The sequence below is a fragment of the Acipenser ruthenus genome, chromosome 21, assembly GCF_902713425.1.
Source record: "Acipenser ruthenus chromosome 21, fAciRut3.2 maternal haplotype, whole genome shotgun sequence".
NCBI classification, from domain to species: domain Eukaryota; kingdom Metazoa; phylum Chordata; class Actinopteri; order Acipenseriformes; family Acipenseridae; genus Acipenser; species Acipenser ruthenus.
Genome location: NC_081209.1, coordinates 26432153 through 26454786, shown reverse-complemented (window position 1 = coordinate 26454786; position 22634 = coordinate 26432153). Strand labels below are relative to the sequence as shown.

Here is a 22634-nt window from a genome sequence, read left to right as displayed (position 1 = left end):
TACATTTCACGGAAATCCATGAAAAAAAAAATACAACTATCTTAACTATCGGGAGTCTCATTTCAATTTCAGAAGTTAAAGATTGGGCCTGGTTAGTAAGACGAGTGACCTCCATGGACAACCAGGTGCTGCAGAACGAAATCTTGTGCCACAGAACAGCAGGGTCCATAAACATCTATAAACCATGCTGAGCTTTCCAGAATGTCAAACAGTCCTCCATTCCCATCCCTATACCTGTAACTGAGAACCATACAGATGCTATGGTTGTTCAGGTTTGATTTGAATCGCAATGGATTATATTAAGGAAACCTCAGCTGTGGTTAAGTACAACACACATTTTATGACAGGCAGTGTTGTATACTGTAGTGCAGTTACACTAATGCATTATTGAGCAGTGAAGCTCACACTCTGCAGACTTGTAATAAACATTATCTCAGAATATGAATGATTTATCATGTATTCAGGTTCATGGAATTGCCTGCAATTTATACAAAACAAAGCAGTGTTTAATTTTTCACATTAAATCAGCTGTGACACCTTCCACTGAACTGAACGTACAGCAATGCTGAAATATTTACTTACCCACTGTATCACAGGGTTCATCTTTATGGACACAGAAATCTGTCCTAAAAATCAAAATACACACACAGGTTAGATAAAGAGAACTAAGCATGAAGCACATGAAGTACAAATCAGCCTGTATTATTATTCAAATTGTAATCAGGGTACATCTGTTACTTACCCAGAGATCACAGTAAATCCAAGTTAACCTTAAAGCCAAAAACCAGTCCTAGTCCAGATTCTCAAAGGAGTAAACTGTTCTAAATAACTAGTGATAAAAAAGTGGTACTGTATCCATACTGAATTAGTATAGTTGTGTAATATTAAGAGAAACCATACATGACACAAAATGAAAAAGTTTTCATTCAAAACAAAGGTTAGGCAGTCATTCACTTGCTCTCCCTGGGACTTTACTGGCTTGCCCGCTTGCAATTTACTCCCAGTTGGGCTTCAGAAGAGATTTTACGCTAAAAAGAATAAAAACTTGGCAGGTGCTCTGCTAAATAAACAGGCAGTTGTTAACCAATGGTTTTCCCCTCACACCAGAGGGCCAAACCAATAGTCAAGCCTTCTGCGGCAGGGTTCGGTCCCAGGGGACTCAACTCAATGTGAAGTTGGAAATCATCTCTGCTTTCCTGTTAATTTACACAAAATAACCCCCCCCCCAGAGTTGGAATACATTCTTCTAGTGTGCCTTAATCTGTTTATTATGATATACAAACAGAGAAATGGAGTCAATTTACATTTTCATAACCTCAAGTGTCTCTGTGGAAGCAATTAAAAGGTTGAGCTGTTGGTGTTGTAAACGTAACCAAATACAGCAGTATCAAAATGCCAACCAGGAACCCTCAAAGGAGACGTTAGTGTAAACAACACTAGCACATCTCTAAAGGGGAGTTCAATATTCTTTGTACACAAAGGATTTTTTTTTTTTTATTTCATCCAGTGTTCCTAGATGTGAAAAACACTACACCATCAAAAACTTGTGTTACATACAGGCAAGTATAATTCTAAGATGTATACAGCAGTAATAGAGCTGTAATTCTCTGCACGATTATACCAAGCATCACTTCTTTGGCAGCACTTTACATATTTATAAAACAACATTTTGTTCAGGCCTCTCATTAACATCTTTCTTGGATGCCCCTTATCGTCAAGGCTTTATTTTCAACTTAAAGCTAATGCTGCCACCACACTATACATTCACTTCCTGTGCATCAATGTATTAGGACTCCTTTTCATTTACATTGCTGCATACCGTATTAGGACTTTAGTCCTGCTGTACTGGAAGTAAATCTAGACTGTGGTGGCAGGATTAATGGACTTCACCAAAGCTTGGAAACCTAAACCATCAAAAGAAATTATACGGGATCTGCACGTTGTTATGCTAATGAGAGGTAAGATTGAGCTAAAAGTTCCAACAAATTTCGTTTTTTTTGTTTTAATTCACTTTTTTGTCGTTTCGGGCGTACCTTGGAATTCGAGAACCAAAACATTTAGTTTCAATATGACAGAAATGTTCATTTAGCCAAGTAGGTAAGGTGTGAACAGCTGTTTCTCAACATCTGGACATAAACTAAAACCATGTAGGGAATGTGCAACATGCCAAGAAATAGTACCGACTCTGTTTCAGTTTCATAAAGTGACCTTTGTTACAACGAGCACCAGAGCCACACAAACTTATTCAGCTACACCCTACAAAGATACACTAGGTGTTTTTGCAATTTTTTGTTTGAATAAAAATGTTTTGAAGTAAATTAAAATGTATGAAGAGGTTGCTGCAGAGCATCAGTGGTCATGTCTTAAACAGTATAGAAGAGTTCTTTTGAGTGTGTGACCAGTCCCGTCTACACAAATATCAATAATTAAGCGAGGTATGTATGGTTGGTTTACCATGGCTAACAACTACTTTTTGCCTTTTGTAGAGACATTATTTAACGGCTAAAATAAATGGTATCAAAGCAAAAGCACTGAACTAATTTATATTTCTCTTTAGATTCCCTTTTCAAATTAGTGCTTTAAAATGGGACCACAAAATGTTTCTCATTGATCGGTCCTTATGATGCAAAGGAAGAATTAACTATAGTCTTGCAGGTGCAGTAGGTGATGGGGTGGATGTGTGTTTTAGCGACAGAGATTTGTCTCTCCTTGTGGATGTAGAGTCACTCCGTTTACCCATCAGAAATGGTTAACTTGCCCAGTTCCAAAGGTCACTTTGGGATCTCACAAGAACTTCCTTTGAACTTGTCAGACCCAAACATCAAAATCCAGAAAATTACAGGAGGATAGTTTAGTCTGGATGTGTACCGATCGCTTGTTGTGATAATTCTTGGAACACAATCCTGCCAGAAACCCTCTAATTTGCAAAGGCAATTTGCTAAATGAGAATCCAGCAGCAGCTCTGCCAGGTGAGATTAACAGAAAGAGTCTAGTCCTGCTTCACACATGTAATAGAAACCACTTCCACCAACAGGGACTAGCATGGGAACTACAATATTGTACACAAAACAGATGCGTAAAGCCGAGGGAACACAACGCCACTTTTTCAGGAACAGTGGATGAAACCTGGTTCCAGGAGAGGACCTAGTTGAGGCAACTTTGCTGTATCAAGTCTCCCCTGGTGTGCCGTGCAGTGGCCTGAAACCAAGTTCCAAGCCACAAAGTGGCTTCATGTTACCCCCGTTTAAGATTATAGTATACTAGTTTGTAACTTGAATGTTCTCGAATTGTAGCACTGTATATGATAGACTCATTTAGGTGTCCGATAACAGCATTGTAGGGTTGATCTGAAATCCTAAAAGCACTCTAGATGTATGTTTTTGATTTCTTCAATGAAATACTCTTCACATAAAAGTGAGTTTGACGCACAGCTGGGCGGTGTGGGAAATGGATGCCTCACTCTAAAAACACTGCTGATAATCTCCTGGCCTGGGGTGGAGAATTCATTCTGGTTAGCACTAAAATCTGAAAACATATGACAAGGCTCATGAGACCCAAGTCAAACAGTCTAAAATAATTACACCTCAGACAAGACTGACTGCTGACAACAAGTTGTGAAGTATATTTACAGCCAGTGAAGACAGTTTGTTTAAAAGACGACAGAACTCTATTATCACAGGAAAATGATACAGGTTCTCCACTCAGGACTGTTAAAGAAATACGCTTTGTAACAGAGAGTGAATGCGGTTTTGAATTATTTTCAGCGCATGAAAAAAATGTATTGTTGTACCTAATGTCATTGTGCTATAAATTTTTAGTACCTCACTGAGGCAATGCATACTCAGTTGAGAAGCTTCACATCCAATTTACTGTCCCTCCATGAATTCTAAGGAGAATTACAATATCAAAAAATGTTTTATCTTCATAAGCATTTCTTTATTTTTACTGAGCACAAACCATTAAATGTGTGTGAGCCCTTGTAATGACCTGGAGTTTTTTGGGGTTTTTTTCTTTACATTTTCCCAGTGCCTCTTTCAGAAATGAAAGCACAGTGTGCCTTGCCAAATATTCATTCCTATAGTATACACACTTGTCATTCAAAGTGATCTCTGCATTAAACGTGTAAGACAGATGTTCAAAACCCATATAACTTCGTAATAGAGAGGCCTTATAGGTACTCAGAGATCATATTTAACATAAACTATGACTGAACAAAAGGCTCCTTTATCCGAGTGTTTTTCAGGATCTTTTTTTCTTTGGAACCTTATAAAATGGATAGCATCTGACAAGCTGCATGGCGATTAATTGAAACAAAAGGATGCCTTTTTCCCAGAAAATTATATCAAGTAATAATACCTAATCCAAAATTAGAAATGCATTATTTTGTGCCAGTAATAATCCCTCAGAGTGAGAGAAGATGATTGAATACAAAGCCTCCCGTCGATAAAGAAATGGGAAGGTAATTAAGGTCTGACGGTATTAAGCCTGTAAAAAAATCTAAATGATCTCTTGCAAAAAAAAAAAAAAAAACCCTTCAAGTGAAAGGTGACAAGTTCCTTTTTTAATAAGAAATCGAGGAGTGCTGACAAACTGCAAGCGAATGCCACCTCAACTAGAGTTCACAAACAGAATGGAGAAAGCCATTGAAGTACCTGGTAACAAACACAGCAGTGTCCACAGGAGGAATGTCGTCCTTTCCACCAGGTACATGGTTGTTACCTAGGTAACGGGCGCCCCCATACTCCTCGTACTGCCAGTGACAAAAGCTCTCCAAGGACCTCTCCCCATGGTGCCCAATTTTCAGCTTCGCCTGTGGAACAATTAATTTCAACCTTCAGGCTTAAGAAAAATGCGCAAAACTGTTTTATGCAACAAAAAAAAACTTCTTATTCTTTGTCATTATTACATTGTTGACCAAGCTACCTAAAAGCATGGCCTTTGATAAAATACTGATTATTTCAGAGGACGTTTCGCTGTTCAGAAATGTAATGTTTAAGCCTGAATAAATGACTTGACTTTGGAAAATTATAAGCTAAAAACCACCTTAAAAGAGCAAACAAATATTAATCTTCCCAAGCTATGCGCTTTCACCATGTGGATACCATTTAAAAAAACAATGCATCTGTAAGGACAACAATCCCTACAATGTACAGTCATGCCACAAAACATTAAATGAAAAAGATCAAAAGTGTTTTGCAGCAGCTGTGCAAAAACCACTTTGCAATCCCTAGGAGCTGTAGATTGAGGCAGGAAGGAATTGGATCCATAGAGAATAGAAAAGACAGGAGCTTTATCTGTTGAGAAAAGGAAATTTAACTCTGCAATTTAGATGGGGATCACCATAAGGACGTGGATAGGGAGACGTGCCGGAGACACCCACAAGCACACTGAGTGAGAGTAAGCAGACACAATGTTCGGACGTGCCTCAGATGCAAGACTAGAAGTTTTGTAAGACACAGTTATGTGGGAAACTAAATTGAAAAAGGAAAGTGTCCCCCTCTCCCGCCATTTTGTCTTCCTCACTTTACTCAGTAAATGAGGAGTTGTTAGCAGTGATCAAGCCTTTTCCTGTAAAACTCTGTCAGTCGCTCATGAAGTGTTTTTTTTTTTTTTTTTTTTTTTTTTATAATGCCCAAGTTCTTGTGTATTTATTGGAAAGCTTTTATTCATTTATTAACCCACTGAGATGCAATCACCATCACCTGGCAGTAGCAGAAAAACACAGGGCTGAGAAATTATAATTTAAAACAATCAAACAAAAGCTTTGGAAAGGTTTCAAATGGCTTGCGTGCCAAACAGGAAATGCTATTCCAAACACATGATGCAGTTTAATATAAATCTGTAAAGTTACAGTTACAAAACAATGCTGACCATCCCGAGTCCAAGTATAGAAAACTCTGGCCCTTGTAGATCAGGTCTTTGTTCAAACCTTGTTCCAAATGGTTTGTTTATTTGAACCAATCAAACCCAAAACAGGTAAACCAGGTATAGAACTGTCCTCAGGGACCAGGGATGCCCATCATTCCATGAGACTATAACTTCATGCAGAGCAGAACATTAGCTAAGCAACGAAGTGTACACTCTTAAAAGCTATCCTTAGTTAATGCATTTTTGTAGTATATAAAACAGACGCTAGTACAAAGCCGATGTCTCTTTGCCTCGTAACTGACTGAAGGCATAGGTCTGAACTTACAGGGCGCTTGCGAAGCAGGATCAGCTTGGTCACTCGGATGTTAACTCGGACACCCAGACTCTGATGATGGAACATGTTGTACACCTGCAGAAACCAACCAAAGCCTGTTACAGAAACATAGCATTAACGTCAATGCCAACCCTGCAGCACAACTGTTTCCTTAAATGCATACTACCAGTATAAGAAACGAAGCAAGTGATCTTTAAAAAGGCTGCATTGTATGTATTGTATTACAAATCAAAGCATTACAAAAAGCCCAAAGAGCCTTTGGATCTGTCGTTTGGCACCTGATTGGAAACCACAGAAGCATCTGGTTGGATATTTCAAAGATTTGCATGAAGTCTTTAATAGATGAAAGTACTAAATGATAAAAGAGATTCAAATAAGTTTAAAATAGAAACCAGTTAGATAGCATAATCCCTTTAAACATCTTGTATTGTTCATGAGATTTACAGTTCAAATCTGAGGGGATTTAGTGTTGAAAACCTAAGATTTGTGAAACATAACACTTCATTCTGTATCCAAGAAATTCATGCATGATAATCATAATCCTTTTACTATATTTATTATCTGTGTTATACCTAAACTGTCAAATCCTTACACAACAGTTTTATAATACACCCCTTACTTCTCTCTGTTTCCTTCAACTGTCGTTTTACTACTGTGGTTTCCTATTGAAACAAAAGTGAGCTTGGACAGACATTTCAATTCTGAGGCTCTTAACAAGATGCAGCACTGCCACAGGTTTTGCTGCCATTTTTGGGAACAGCTGGGAACTGGCAGTGTTGATGTTTAAACATGCCGAAGCTCCCTATACCCATGGAGCCAGCAATGCAGTCAGGCACACTTGGAGGGTTGCTTACCTCAGGGGTATGTACTGTCCCTCAGACCAGACATCATATCCAGGGAAAACAGCCAACCAGCTGTCAGTACATTCAGGTTAGCTGGGAATGCCTTTCGGCTTTATAATCTAGCTGCTATTGTTTGTTTAAAGTTGGTTTTCTTTTTTCTTTTTGGTTTATTTTAAGATGGCACACAGACTGAAACAATACAGAGCTCAAACAACAAACCATCAGTGAAAATGGAAAAACTAGACGTAGTCAATAAAAATCTCATTAATTCTGGTGTCGCTGCACTTTACTGAATCCTCTCAACTGCAGGCTCCCTATAACTAGCAATGCAGAATTAAATTGGGGGCTAGATGCCAAAACCAACTTGCCAGCTTCGCACTCCCTAACATCTCCTCAGCTCTCCTTAGGCTTTCCTGAAGCCAAATTATTTTTTACAGCCACGGCCCTAAATACTTTTAATCAGTTGGCACGCTTAGTGCACAGTAATGAGGAACTGGGGTGTGAAAAATCAGCATGGTTTCTCATACTAGCCAACCCTCAAGGTCCCACAGCTGGCCAAGAGAAACACTGGATTCCTAATCAGCTGAGCACAAGTTACCATGACTTCTATCCTTTTAGACAAAGCAGTCAGCATTTAACACTGTCCATGATGTCTGAATCTAAGCAAGGCTTAGCCTAGCTATTAAATATAAGGCACACTTTTTCAGTACGTTCAAGCAATTCATTATAATACAATGCTGTATCAAGGTTAGGGGAGAATGTTTGATTCACCAAAGTCAACCCCTGTCATTATTTCAAACTTGGCAAAGAAACCAAGTCAAGGTTATTGAATTAATATTTTTGAAAGGTCAACACTAATGCCTTACTCTATACACTGTATAAAGATAGAAATGATAAAAATAAAATAGAACATCCAATTTATTCATTGAATGAAAACGGGTCAGGTCATTCTTATAGTAGCTATGCAAATACACTCCTATTCTAGCGGTCTAGGCTAACAGTGTCCCTCACCATGTTCATGACAGTGAGAATGAATCTCTGGGCAGCCTCAGCTCCATGGTACTGCACCATGTCCGAGTCAGCCACGACCAACGTCTCCACGGTGTACTCGTTGTGTAATGGGATGGCATTCCTTCTGCCCCTCCCATCCTCTGTGGATTTGGACTTCTTGTGCTTCTTTCCTGCAATACATGCAGTTTAGTTTTGGTTAATTGTGTAGCCTCTTTAAGCAACATCTAGCTACCCCGCCTCCCCCAAAAAAATATTCTGAACAATGACAGAGCATCCATACAATATGTATTTATTTTCTTTGTTCAATGCTTTTGCTATTTATTTTATACCCACACTTGTTTTGCACACTGGGATGCCCCCACAAGACGACCTTTTGCATTGTCTCAAACTTCAAATAGCCTAGATAAACTACAATGGAATCTCTAGAAGAGACTGGGTAAAAAGATCTTAATAGAAAAAAAAGTGTCTACTATATGATCATTAGACTGAAATAGAGAGTGTGGTCTTCCCATTGAGCTGGTCTTTATGGACACAGTGTTCTTAGTGGTTCTAAAGCTGCCAGGGCTGTAGCCAGCCATGAAAAATGACAGAGGCACTTGCCCATGCGCATAGGAATATTAATAAGCTGGATTCACTAAATCATAGACTACCAAGGAAATGTACTATTCCTTATTATTAGGTCGATATTTTTGTTTTACATTTTGACCACTTTTTTTAAACTTTTAAAATTGCATTCCCTGCCTCAAAAGGCTTTACATGTACCTGCATGGACCTCTCAGAACTACATTTCCCATCACCCTCTTGTGAAACCATCTTGGATGGATAAATATCAGTGGAAATATTACATCCAGGCAGAGATACAAGACTGAAGAACTGCTGGTCAGGACAAAATATTAAAACAAAAGGAGAACAGTTTTACTATATAATGGTTTGTTTGTGTGTGTGCACGTGTACATTTATTTTTTATACAAGTATTAAATTACTTTAACATACAAATGTGTTTATATCCCTGCAGTGTAGTTGGGCCGATAGCATTCGCCTCGACTAAGGCCTTGAAATCCTCCCCTGCTGTCACCAATTCACACTGTGTTAACCAGCAAAACAGCACGTCGCATTGAGATTGTGCCAGCATCCATACAGCTTTAAACCTAATGTGCTGGGATCTCAGAGTAAAATTATTTGAAATATCAGCAGTTTTTTTGTTGTTTTTAGCAAAACTGGTTGCACGGTTTTATGATTATTTAAAAATGAGTACCATTTTCAGGTAATTGCTTCCCATTATGTGGTCCTTGTATAATTGCCACTCTGAGGCAATTTCACCCTGGTGCGGGGTGCGTGTATAGATACTTTCACTAAGTTATGAAGACTATTCCAGGTCATTAACATTTGCTGGAACCAAATGACCTCGACAACTCCAGGAGCCAGAATGGCAGGGCTGCACGATGTGGACCTCGTGACCACTGCACAGTCTAGACTTTGATTAGATCTGTAGGTTTTCCTGCCTGGGAAACACTGCGTCCACATCCACCAACCAGCTACTTTGAAAACGGGCTCATAGACAACTGACTTGAAACCAAATAGAATAAGAGTGTTTAGTAAGGGGCACTCCAAAGATCAAAGCAGCATTGCTCTTTATTATAGAAGAATAATAAACTAGAAAAAAAAAAACACAAGAACTCAAAAGACACCATGATCTGCCTTTGCCATTAAAGGCAAAGTCTTAACAACACAAGCGATATTAAGCTGCCCTGAAGGGATAGGATTACTATTATATTAACTTTTTTATTTGCTTCCCAGACAAAACCAGTGATAGTGACCTGGCCAAATGCTGTACTTCAGCCTGAGTAAGCAGGTTAATCAGCATTTGATAGATACTCATCGCTGTGGTAGCCTTTCCCATTTTCTATACATTAAAGAATTAATGGTTATTAATAACTGCAAGCTACTTTCCTCCCTGACTTTCATAAACCCTTGGCCATATTGGACAAAAATGGAAAAATAAGTTTTGCCAAAGGCTAAACAAGGGAAAATTGTTCCTACTTCCCTACTACAGAACTAACCAAGCATGATCCTGAGTAAGTAAGTAAGTACCCTGGCGACAGTGCAGAGTCCAGGGATGAAGTTAAATACAGTTAAGAGATCATTTGGACCTACTCCATCTTCCCACGTACCAGCACTGTGTTATTGGTGCTGCCCTTCTCACGAGACGCAGAACTGAGGTCCACTTGCTTTAACGATCATGTGGAATTTGCTGAAAAGTGACCTGGGTAATGGAGCCGATACCATTGTAACCTCAGTAAGAAACTTTACTTCCCCTGTCCAGTGGCCCATGGCTCTTTTTGGAAGTAAGCACCTATGCTCCACCAGGCACATTGTCTCTATATCTTCAGCTAAACAACTAATCTGTATTATATTCAAAACCTAAGAGCCTACTGATAGCACAGAATGTCCCACCCTAATTTGGATTGAGGTCTCCACTTCCTTCATTTGACATACTTTAAGAAAAGGGTTTCATATCCTGCAAAGTGCTACTGTAATAAAAAGAACGAGCCCGGATAGCAGGACACTCTCGAATGAATGAGCAGTTAAGAACTGGAAGCAGGTTTATTGTAGTTAAACAAGTTCCAACATTTTTGGAATTCCCATTGAATTTGTACGAAACCACAATGAAGCCTGCTTTTTAATCAGGACGTCTGGCTGAAAATGAATTAATCTTTTCTGTAAGTGTAAGTGCTATTTTTTTTTATTTTAAGAACGATATTTTGAAATCCTTTAATTCCAGAGGAAAGCGATCGAATGCTGGAGCTTAAGAAAACAAGGCTCTTCACCACGTCTGCCACATGAACGCAGGTCCCTGGCTGGCCTATCCCAGCTGTCGCAGTCAGGCCTCAGGAGGAGAGCTCCTTCTTTGATTTACTGAGTACAAGGGCAGGGAGCGAGCCCGCATGTCAATTTGTTTCCACTGAATAATGTTCACTCCCACTTCCTTTCTTCTGTGATTCTAACTCTTTGCACCCTATAACTTTTCCATGGGGCTGCTTGTCAGATTTTTGATACCAGATCATACACACATCTGCCATGCACCAAGTTTTCTAGGCAATCTGGAACAACATTTTGCCAGCATGCAAAAGCCCTCAGGGTCCAACCTTGAGCTGAAAAAAGGGGTTTAGGGATAAATGTTGAACCCTTTTTAATTTTGATTCATCATTGATGTGTAAATCATAATGTGTAAATTTAATCAAGATATTTTCTCTATTCCTGTGCTCGGTTTTCTCAGAAAACTCTCTCTCCCAAATAAAAGTAAATTGATCCCAAGATGGTGTAAAATAATTGCATGACCTGAAAATGTAACAAAATTGTAAATGACCTCCTATTTCTAGTTTTCCTTCATTTTCTGTATTTCTTCTGTCAAGATGCAAGGATGCCAGCATCCATCTCTCCTACAGAGAGCTTTAGGTAATCCCCAAACATAACAGATACTGGAATTTGAATCTAGTCTAGGTCCACCATGACTATTAGGCAGACGGAAACAGCCTGTCTTTTAAAATAGTCCCTTAACTGCTTAAATTGATAACAGCCCACCCTTATTCAGTTCAAGGAAATAATTTCTCCAAATACACTTTTTTTTGTGGTGAGAAACTACAAATGTGCCCATACTCTTGCATCCTTCAACGGTATTGTTCTACTCTTTCATTTTTTTTAATTTTTTTTTTAGATATGTAACATGATATAATTGTATACATCCAGAATCTGCAGCTGTACAAAGTGTGTTTCGAGTCGGCTGGGATAAAATAGTGAACCCTGTGAAGGACTCAGGACATGAAGTTTAATGGATAAAAAATCTGTTTCAGTCAGTATCTTAAGCCTTGAAAAACTAAAACTCTCTCCTCTTATTGAAGCCTTTTAACGGTCACAGGGGAAAGGGGGTCTGGCAGGCCCAACTTCAGACACAAGCAGACATGAGTCCAGAGGAAAGAATTTCCATATCTGGCACCTAGTACTGCCATCCCTGCTCCAGGTGCTGGTAAGTGGTAAATAGTTCTAACACCTGGTGCTTTTTTGTTGTCCAGAATTTAAGAACTTAGACCAGTACAGCTGGGCTGAAGTGAAACAAACGTAACTACATTAGTCTATAAGACTGCCATAAAAGGGAGCTTAAATGTCTTGAGCCACCCGTTTTACAAAAAAAATAAAAGAGGTTTCAATTGGTATGCAAGTTCAGGCTTTACTCCCAGATGATATGGAGTCTATTCATTTATACAGGTTGTGCTCTTTTCCGGACTGATCTCTTTTAATTTCGATTCATCGTTGATGTATGAATCAAAATAATTGATGTGTATCTAGTCTTGTGTCCAGTTTGAATTTCTATAATTTCACAAAACACTTTCCCCCAGATGAAAGTTAACGGATCCCCCAGTGGTTTAAAACAGATGCGTTCTCAATGCAAAACAACTCTGCTTAAGGCACAACTTCTTCAAATTAGGTCTTACTGATTCTCAGTGCTACAGCTGGGAGACTCGTATGCCCAAAGTTAAATTACATGTTCTTTTTGGCTTTCCGTCTTCAAAACTTATTATTTGAAAGACCAGCTGCAATCGAAACATCTAGATCCACAATTCTTGTAGTTTTCATGCATTTTCTGTATTGAATTGATGCCCTGTAGATGCATGACCTGTAAAACATAACAGCTATCACTGATGTCACTGATGCCACCAGACACCTGTGCAGTGAGGTCCTAACTTTCCCCCTGCTGCAACTGAGATCCGACTATCCTGACCCTCTATAAAGAGATGGGAGGTCTGCCTTAAAATAAAAATCTCTCGCTTCAGAATTCCGGAAACTTGGCAAAGAATGCCACAGGCCTAGAAAATACGTAAAACATTTTAATGTAAAACAGAAGTGGAGAGGTACTTTTGTCTGATAATGCACATTTAGAGCAGAGCTGCTGCAGGTTCCAACAGGAGCTTACTGACTGGGCTGCACATAAAAACTGAGGAACAGCTGCGTCTCCTCAGAGACCCTTTTAGCAGACTCACACACTTAAAACATCAAAGGATTAGCAATACTTCTAAATGCTGCCCTGAAACAGTGATGATTTATTAACTATGGTGCTCTGCGATTGTTAGACAATCCAGAGGGGGGTGGTTATGAATGAGAACAGTAGCAATAAGTGTCTGAGATCATGCATGGAAATTCCTAACAAGTGTCTACAGTGCAGTGGAGGGATCCATTGTTGTTTTAAGTTCGGTACACAGCATTAAATCAGACACCTCTTCACCTTCAAAACCTGGCTTTGTCTCACTTTAAAAAAAAATCATGTTTCAGGGGACTAGTACATTTAAAAATGTCAAATAAAATAAAAACACTTCATTAAAACGACCAACCAAGAAGGAGTGGGTACACTATGAGTGGGTAAAGGGAATAAATTAGTAGGTGAACATTAATGTCTGTCATGTATATTCAGGGTAGGCCCATCAATAGTCACCTGGCTGGCCTTATGATCCCCCCCTTATTCCCATGCATGCTCTGTATCCGATGGTAATGAGAAGCTCCTGGCCCTTACCTGCTACTGTTTTGCAGGACTCCTGGTGTGCTTTGGAATTCTGCTGGTTAGATCGTGGAGATCTCTTCTGTCTGAAAACATTGTGCTCCATCCCACTGAATTCACTCAGAGTGTTGTTTACTGGTTCAATAAGCATCCTCTCATCTCCAATTTGGATAAAACCAGTCTGTAATTTAAAAAAATTGAAACTGCCTGTAATCATTGATAACTGACAATAACACATTTATAGATTACACATTTAGAGAAATGCTTAAACTAAGGTGTTATCACTTGGTAATTAGGATTGAATTTAAAACAATGGTGTTTATCTGTATTGCAGCAATTAAAAAAAGGAGAGAGAAAGAAAGAAAGAAAGGAGAGACAAAAGAACGAAAACAAACACAAAGAGAATGATAATTTATGCTTTTATTAACAAGCTTGGCATCCCTCACCGTTTGTGTTCATAGAGCTTCTTTGAAAACGCTTTACAAATGGAGATCAATTTTACATGGGGCAATGTTGACTTCCCTCCCCTCCCCATCACTTCTCAAATAATTGCCAAAGCAGGTAGCAAGCAAAACAAAAGAATCGGCCATTACTTTTGATAGATAAAAAGCAACACAGGCTTTAAAAAGCCCCGATAGCTCCTGGCCACGATGCCATTGTTGTTTGGACAAAGCAAAGCTCTTGGATGCAGTCGTCTGTAAAGACACGGCTATAAAAACACAAGCAAACGATGAGCATCTGCAGTCTTCTGTGTTAGCTCAGATTACTGTAGGATGTGAAATAGGAGGCAGGAGGTTCCTATTACAGTAACCTGGTCACTAAACACTGTTGCCTTAAATTAACCCTTACAGAAGTTATGGAAAAATCATATAGTAAAGACAGCATGGTAAACATCAAGCAAGCAAGGCATGGTATAGTACAGTATAGTATGGTACAGCATGGAAAACTAAGGTTAATGTACATTAAGCATATGCCCGGTTACTACCTAAACAGTGTAACTGTGTATTAGCAGATTGGTACAGTACTGTTCATGTCAAAGTGAAAAGTGATTATCCAGGGGAAACGCAATATATGGAATGTCTTATCAAAAGAAAAACAACAAACAGCCATCTGACAAATCTAAAACACTTCTCGCTAAGAGCGTAAAAAAAAGGCAATCGCATGGTATATAACAGCTGCTTACTGGGAGTTGTGATGGCTCTGTTTACATGTCATAGGTCTGACATGTATCACCCTGCTGACAAAGGGTCAGTACTGCTCTGCTACTGTGGACACACATCGACCAGCGGTCTTCATGATCGCATACTGTAGAGTAGGACAGGCAGACTAAAAACGAAGGCTGCAGAAGTGTGTAAATCCTGAACATTTCAGGGTTTACTAAATGTTTAATGAAAGAAGATTCACATAGATGTTTTAATTATCAATACTAAAGTTTCAACACTGCTGTTCTTTTGTACACGCTTGGTTATCTTTCACGCTGTTTTTCTTATATCAGCTTTTTTGCACTGTGTGTGAAATGTGAACTTGATCTGGGTTTAATATTTCTGAACTCAACCATCCCCATTCGACTGCCAAATCTAACCTCCCACACTGAAGTGTTCTGTTCATGATCGCACTCCGTACACAGTACAAAAGACAGGGCTCGCTACGCTACGTTTGTAAAGAAAGCTTAAATAAACAGCACACACAGAATGGCCAGGGGAAGGAAAAAAATATATATATTGTCAGCAAAATGTCTTCTGCCAAGGCTTTTTCAGCATGCCTACCACAGAGAGTGCTAATACAGCCAAGCATCTTTCATTTCTCCAAACAGGTATGGCTCAAGGCAAGGTTCTGGATAATACCTGCACTGTGGATGCTGTCACATTTGATCTATGTTTTGTTAAGTGTGTTTCCATTATGCAAGGAGCAATTATTAAGCTTGGCAAAGGTATATACCTGTTTTCTCGCCAAGTAACATTAGATAATTTGGGATAGGGTGCTTTTATCCGTTTGAGTTCAATCATGGCCAAGTAAGAACACATCTCTTAAAGGGTTATTTATTTGATTCTCCACCATGATTTTATCAAATACAAGAAGCTTTTTTTTTTAAATGTGCCCCACCAGACATTCCTGCATGTTACACCATGTCAAAACACCCCCGATAAAAGTGCAGCTGTTCCTCAAAACACCCTGGCAGGTGCTTCAGTGCACCAGAGTTAAACTGCAGAGAAAGCACATTCAATTGGGACAAATGACCAACAGCAACACAGCAGACATAACTGCTGTTCAAACTGTGCTAACCTGCACTGTTTAATACAAGGATATGAAATTGACTGCACAGCAAATACAGCGATAACATGCAGTTACACCATAACGTCCTCTCCACGGTTGTTTTTGTTGTCCTAACTGAATGCTGGCTAGGTGCTGCTGCTTTGCATACAGTTCATATCAAGTGCCTCAGCGTCTGTGAAAGGAGAGCTCTGCAGCATTGCAGGCTTGTCTGCTGGTGTTCCAGGCTCTCGGGGCACAGAAGGGATCATTCCTGAATTACAATTCTAGCCCATGTAAAAAGATCACATTAAACAGCCTTGAAAAAGCATAATTCCATTAGCTATCTCTGAATTGCAATTCGAACCAATCCGTCTGAGCTGAAGGAGCCAGTTGACACTTCTACAATGAGAGTGCCTCCACCAGGCGGAGATTTGAGGTTTCCGTTTGAATTGAACGCGAGCCAAGAACAGCTGAGAGATTTTACTGCACAAATAAGTGTCTTAAAGTGCCACTGTATGAGCTGCAGAGGTCTGCATGCTTTTTTTTCCTTTCCGACTTTCACACGGTTACATTTTCATTACCAGAAGAACAGAACAAAAGAGGTCAACATTATGCTTATCTCTGTTGTGGTTCAGTGGGAGCAGCAATCAACACATGGTGAATTGGTAGAGACTTCTTCAGAGCATTTTACTATTCATCAAAGAGAACGATGGTCTAGTCTGAACTACATGGCACGCTAGTATTCTGGCTGCTTCATGAGCAAAGGTAAAAGTTATGATTTAATAGGAATTAATATAATTACCGTATCAGGATTGCTGCTGACGTTGTGTGTAAAATGAAACATCTGGTTTACTGATAGATCACCAAAGCTATTTAAAGGCATCCAACATTTCAAACCATGCAGAGGACATCAGTTATTAACGATCATATGTCATTGTTTTGATACGTCACATGCACACAGCTCTATTATATTTAGTTTATCAAACACTACTTTTAGACCGCTCATTTCAAGAGTAAGCCATAGCTGCAGATATCTATTCCTTTTGAAAGCTTGTGAAAAAAAAGACAGAACACCACTTCTGTTCCCCTCTCTCTGAGCTTCTTTGTTTGCAAAGGGTCAAGTTTGTGAGGGCAAAGTATCAAGGGCACTTGGAATGTCTCGCACCAAATTATCAAACACCTCTAAAAAGGTGGTCAGAATAATAGGTCAGCTACTGTATTTCTCATTTAGACTTCTAGCTAAATGCCTCTTGCAACAGTGTCATCGACGTGTGTCACTGGCAGTACTGAAGCTTGATGGGTACACATCCAAGCAACACATACAAGTTGACGGATATATTGTGCCATCCCTGTGTAGCCACCTGCCCAAGCACAAGTGAGGGTAGCTGTCAGATCGCCATGGGCACCGTGTCCTGCCCAATGCGCTGGTTCATTGCATGTAATAATAATAATAATAATAATACATGTCACAATAACGGCAGCTCCTCCCTTTCAACAAGTTCACAGACTGCTGGGCAGACTCCCCTTCGATGTAACCTCTGCTATCAGGCTATCACAGAAAGGGGGTGCTCTATCCTCTTGCCTGCTTGAACATGCAGTCGCTAGCGATTAAAAGACATGCACACAGCTCATCTTCCTCATTACGGTAGAGGACTTGCAAAAGAAGTTACTCCAAACAAAAAGATATTTATAAAAAAAAATGAAATTATATAATAATAATAATAATAATAATAATAATAAATGGGAAAAATGTATGATGGTACTAAAACTAGTAAGCACCAATGGGTACAACTTGAAGGTGTTTCAGTGCAAGGGTATCCCAATCGCTACTCAACTAGAATGGCAAGCATGCCAAGTTTAAAGAACTCTGTTACAAGAAATGTAGTTGACAAGGGTAGTCCACTTAATCTGCAGCCAATTGCATTCACCAAGGGGAGTGGCAGCTACAAGAGGTGACTGAGCTGTGAAGCAATGCACCTGTGCATCAATTGGTATACATATATATATATATATATACACACACACACACACACACACACACACACACACACACACACACACACACACACACACACACACACACACACACACACAACCCCGCCCCCCCCCCCCCAAAAAAAAAAATCATATTCAAAATTGTATACCAGGGAACATAGTTCTTCAGCATTTTAAAACTATACTGTTTTCATATTTCATGGTTGCCACGTATCAAACAAATAGATACAGAGAACAAAACAGCGAATTTACCAGGCCATTGCAAGTGCTGACAGAAGCAAATGAGCTGCTGAAATTCAGAACGTGTCCCGAGTAGAAGCACTGCAAACCGCCTGGAATATGGGCCAGCCCCTCGGGGTCTTTATCTCCCCTCTCCTCGATAATGAAGCCCTCGGACAGGAATCCGACGTCTCTCTTGAGATGCAAATACAACTCTCTCCCAAAGGCAGGCAGTCGGATGAACACGTTTTCACCATGGTCTCCTTGGGATTTACACCTGCGAGCGTCAGCTTCGAACACAGAGCGCTGATCACGGCGTCTACTCTTCTGCGAGTCTCGCTCCCACAACAGGTGAATCTCGTCCTCCAGCAACTCAGTAGGGACAACCAGATCTTTCTCGGCACCAGAGTACGCTATTTGAAGAAGACATCAAAATAACTTCCTATTACTTTCAAGAACCAAACGTATAAATTAAACATTGTATATGTGCCTTGTTATGGCTCCTGCAACCACAGTCATTGACTAGACTCTAATCAAATGTGACTGGAGTTAAACAATACGTATATCGCACATTATTATACAGATAACAGCAAAGGTATGGCATTTAACATCAGGACCTTTGACTAAAAACGTCCTCAATAATGACATTTTGCAGCTTTAAGCATTTCTCATTCTTTCAAACCTCAAGTTTCAGACTCGGTAGCCAAGTTCTAATGAATGGAAAGTATGAACAGGCTGCAATAACAATTGCCAGAAAAGGTTACAAAACTTTTTTTTTTTTTTTCAATGCACCTTTCCATTTAACTGCAGGATACAATTGTATATTTGTTAAATTAGTTGGCTTCACAAAACACCTGTTTACTGGAACCGTGTCACGCTCTGCAATAAGGTTCAATAGATATTATTATTATCAAATATTGAAATTTAAAATGACAGCACAGCAGCTTTAATCTGTAGAACTGCTTTTGACCTAAGTCACGTACTGTGTACTTTTAAAAGATGAGCAGCAAAAGAAACGTTTTAAATTTGTAGCAAGTGTTCGCAAACCAAGTGCAACATGTAATCTACTTTGTAACTAATAACTTACTTTAAAAATAAATAAATAAAAAACCACACACAAAAGTAAAAGTATCGCAGTACCTGAAATGAGGTTCAGTCCAATGCATAGCAGAAGAGTTAACAGAAAAGGCAGCAGGGCTGAGCTGTCATACATTGTAGGCACGGCTGATTGCTAAAGTCTAGATGCAGACAGAGAGAATGAGAAGCGGAATTCGCCAGGAAGAACAGCGGAGGCTGGAATGAAGTTCTTCAAACTTTTTGCGAAATTATTCAGTGCAGCCGACAAACTGGACTTGAAACAATAAACCCGCCTGCTTCTGCTCGGGACAACCCTTTCTTTATCATGATTGGATTTGTAGTGTTGCGAGGGATAGTCCGCGCATTTTTATTCGACAATACGGCTGTCAGTCGCACCAGTAGGCTGTAACCGAACACGTGGTTTCAGTCCTTTAAAGAAACCGGTGCAAGGTGGCGTTCTACGAGGCAGTGTGTTGCGTGCATCCGTAATTGAGGTCGGATGCTGGCTTGTCCTGTTTCTTTGCAGTACGATATAAACACAGTTTATGTCATGCGCAGTATATTGGCATTTCATTACTACTATCTAATAAATTGCATGTGTTTGTGGAGAGGTTTGGCAGTACTGTCGGTCTAATAAGCTGAGTAATAGTAGTCACAAGGCAGTGAAAACGGGTACAAGTTGGTGTTAATGTAACCTTTATGTTAGTAATCCAGCGGTTGCAATTGCAGGGCGGTTAGCAAGAGCAATAGGCTGCTGTTGCTTCCATTAATAATTTCCATTACAATTAAAAGGACATTATTCGTAAGGCATGCATCCAAAGCAGCAGCATTCTTACAGGTCTGCCTTTCGCTTTGATGTTAACTAATGAAAAACAGAATACCGAGGGTGACATAATAACCTCGTTTTTATTAAGAACGTCTGCTTGTAATAAAACAACATGTTCTTCTGTAAAAAGAGTCACACTCGTTATGGAATAAATTGGACTTGGGTTATTAAAGGAATAGTAACCAATGCTTAAAAATCTGATTTCTTTGCCAGCGCTGAAAACCCAATGCTGTGATTCTGGAACAGTGTAAACGCCACGTGCCAGCTCCAGCCTCATTTAACCAGCTGTATGCAGATCATTATTATTATTATTTATTTCTTAGCAGACGCCCTTATCCAGGGCGACTTACAATTGCTACAAGATATCACATTAATTTAACATACAATTACCCATTTATACAGTTGGGTTTTTACTGGAGCAATCCAGGTAAAGTACCTTGCTCAAGGGTATAGCAGCAGTGTCCCCCACCTGGGATTGAACCCACGACCCTCCGGGCAACAGTCCAGAGCCCTAACCACTACTCCACACCCCTGGATGAGAACTGGTTTACTGCTTGTTGCTTATAGTAGATTAATGGTGAAAGGATTTCGTGAACTGCAGGAGTCCTTGCATATTAAAACTACCATCTCGGCATTGAATCTTTACAGGGTGTAGGAGAAATAAAGCAATTTTGATGATTTAAGTCTCAAGCCTTGAGTTAACAGAGCTGTTAAAGTGCAGATAAACACATACACTGACCTGGAGACCTGGAAATAAACTACAATATAAACCCATGTTTAGCATTTTCGATGATCTGTTACTAGTTAGGAACTCAGGCTAATGAAGAACTTTACTTCATTAACATTTGAAAGAAACCACACCACATTCCATTAACTTTATTCAGAGAAACTTCTATACGTGTGTTTCAGTATCATGAGAATTTATCGAACAGTTAAACAGTAACCTTGGAATTGCAATGCCACTGAAAATGAACAAAGCTGCCACTTTTGAAATAAAATCAAGTAACAAAAACGTGGCAACCATTTAAATTAACTGTCTCTAATAGCATTCAATTAACAGTCTATTAAGTATTTATTACTAGCTCGCTAATGGTCTGTTAAATGTCCTAATGAAATGTTTGACTACAAAAGGCCAGGAAATGTACTTTAAATTCAAATTTAATTGAAAATACGTGTGCGTGATTAGACTAAGTGATGTTTAAAACAAGTGGTAGGTATTACAGGATCGATTTGAATGCACAAATAAGAACTTTAATTGGAATCAATATTACTTCATCTTTACATAGCAAAAGTGTCTCAAAACCCTTCACATAGTAAATGCATGCAGCACAGGAGACAAGATGCGTTGATTACAGGCATCTCTGGCTTTCTGGCTCATCAACGTCACATGGACCTACCCCCTATGAGCCCTGGTTTCTAAAGCTACACTTCTACCAAGGCATCAGAGTAAACATAGCTTTATACTGTACAACCAAATGTTTAAGAATGAAACATGAATACTATGGAACAGATTGTAAACACATTGTAGTGGGCATGTGAGTCTAAAGTCATTTCAATCTACAACGCTGCGCTCTCAGTCTATAGTGAGTCTAAAGTCATTTCAATCTACAACGCTGCGCTCTCAGTCTATAGCTATTGGTTAAAAGCTTTGCATCACCCTATAGAATTAACTAATTTAGCTTCGTAAAGTCGAATGAAACCTACTGAATAATGTCACGTTAGCATATTGAATTACATAAAAATTGAAGAATGTGACGTTTTGAAATCTAACATTAAATACTGTGCACTACTATTGTGGCTTCCGGTAGACTTTTGCGATATAATTCTGTAGTTCCTCTGATTACATGATGTTTAATAAAATGTCTCAATTCGAGGTGATGCAAAAGGTTTGGTCATAGCTGTATATTGCACAAGATTTATGTTTGATTCCTAAACACTTGTTTACAGTGTACAGTAGTTCCTTCGCTGGAGTTCAACTATTTGACCAGTGTTTTAGACATTTTCACTGCACCACACAGGCTCATCCTGCTACCAAATGTCTTTTCTGATCGTTTTCTGAACTGCTGAAAGGCACATTTGTTTTTGCCATGTGCAAATACAAGGGATATGGTCCTGCTGTGAGTGCCATCCTATTTAAGCGCAGCCAGGGTGTTGTGGCTTCTGGATTGAGATACTTTCAACAAACAGAAGATTTCAAACACAGTAGATGGACTTATTGCATCTCAGCTACAGTAGCTTGGCAGAACATTAAAATATTATTCAAACCAGATTTATGTTTTTTTTTTCTTTTGCAATTTCTTTGCTTCCTGTTGTTTGTCTTAAAATGGAATGCAACTGTACCGTATATGGTTATTTAATATTACTGATTTTTTTTTTTTTTTAAGAAATAAAAAAATGCGAATGAACAAGACCCAATACAAATCGGTACAATTAGAATGCATAATGGGAACAATTTCAACTCGTCGTAGATTTTCAGCAAATAATGCTGAAGCATAAATGTTACTCAAGAGCCCCCTGGTGGATATTATCTGTAACAACATGCAATTGATGTTTGCTTTTTACAAATATGCATTATTTGTATACTTTAAAATGCATGCAGTTTTAAAAAGTAGACACATAATACTAATATGTTTTAATATATTTTTACGTTCTCACGATGGG

The 22634-nt window shown here is 39.2% G+C and overlaps 1 protein-coding gene across 2 annotated transcripts in view; it reads right to left on the bottom strand.

Moving 5' to 3' along the window:
- LOC117427711 (A disintegrin and metalloproteinase with thrombospondin motifs 17-like) overlaps nt 1-19475 on the bottom strand; it is an 84215-nt gene extending 64740 nt beyond the window's left edge. For both annotated transcript variants that reach the window (XM_034045935.3, XM_034045936.3), the window contains exons 1-7: nt 19211-19475; nt 18104-18483; nt 13619-13784; nt 8056-8225; nt 6194-6277; nt 4653-4810; nt 583-626 (exon numbers count right to left, since the gene is read on the bottom strand). In XM_034045935.3, the coding sequence (XP_033901826.1) occupies nt 583-626; nt 4653-4810; nt 6194-6277; nt 8056-8225; nt 13619-13784; nt 18104-18483; nt 19211-19283 (1075 nt within the window). In that variant the 5' untranslated portion in view covers nt 19284-19475. The remainder of the gene's footprint in view (nt 1-582; nt 627-4652; nt 4811-6193; nt 6278-8055; nt 8226-13618; nt 13785-18103; nt 18484-19210) is intronic.
- Between the last annotated feature and the right edge of the window lie 3159 nt (nt 19476-22634).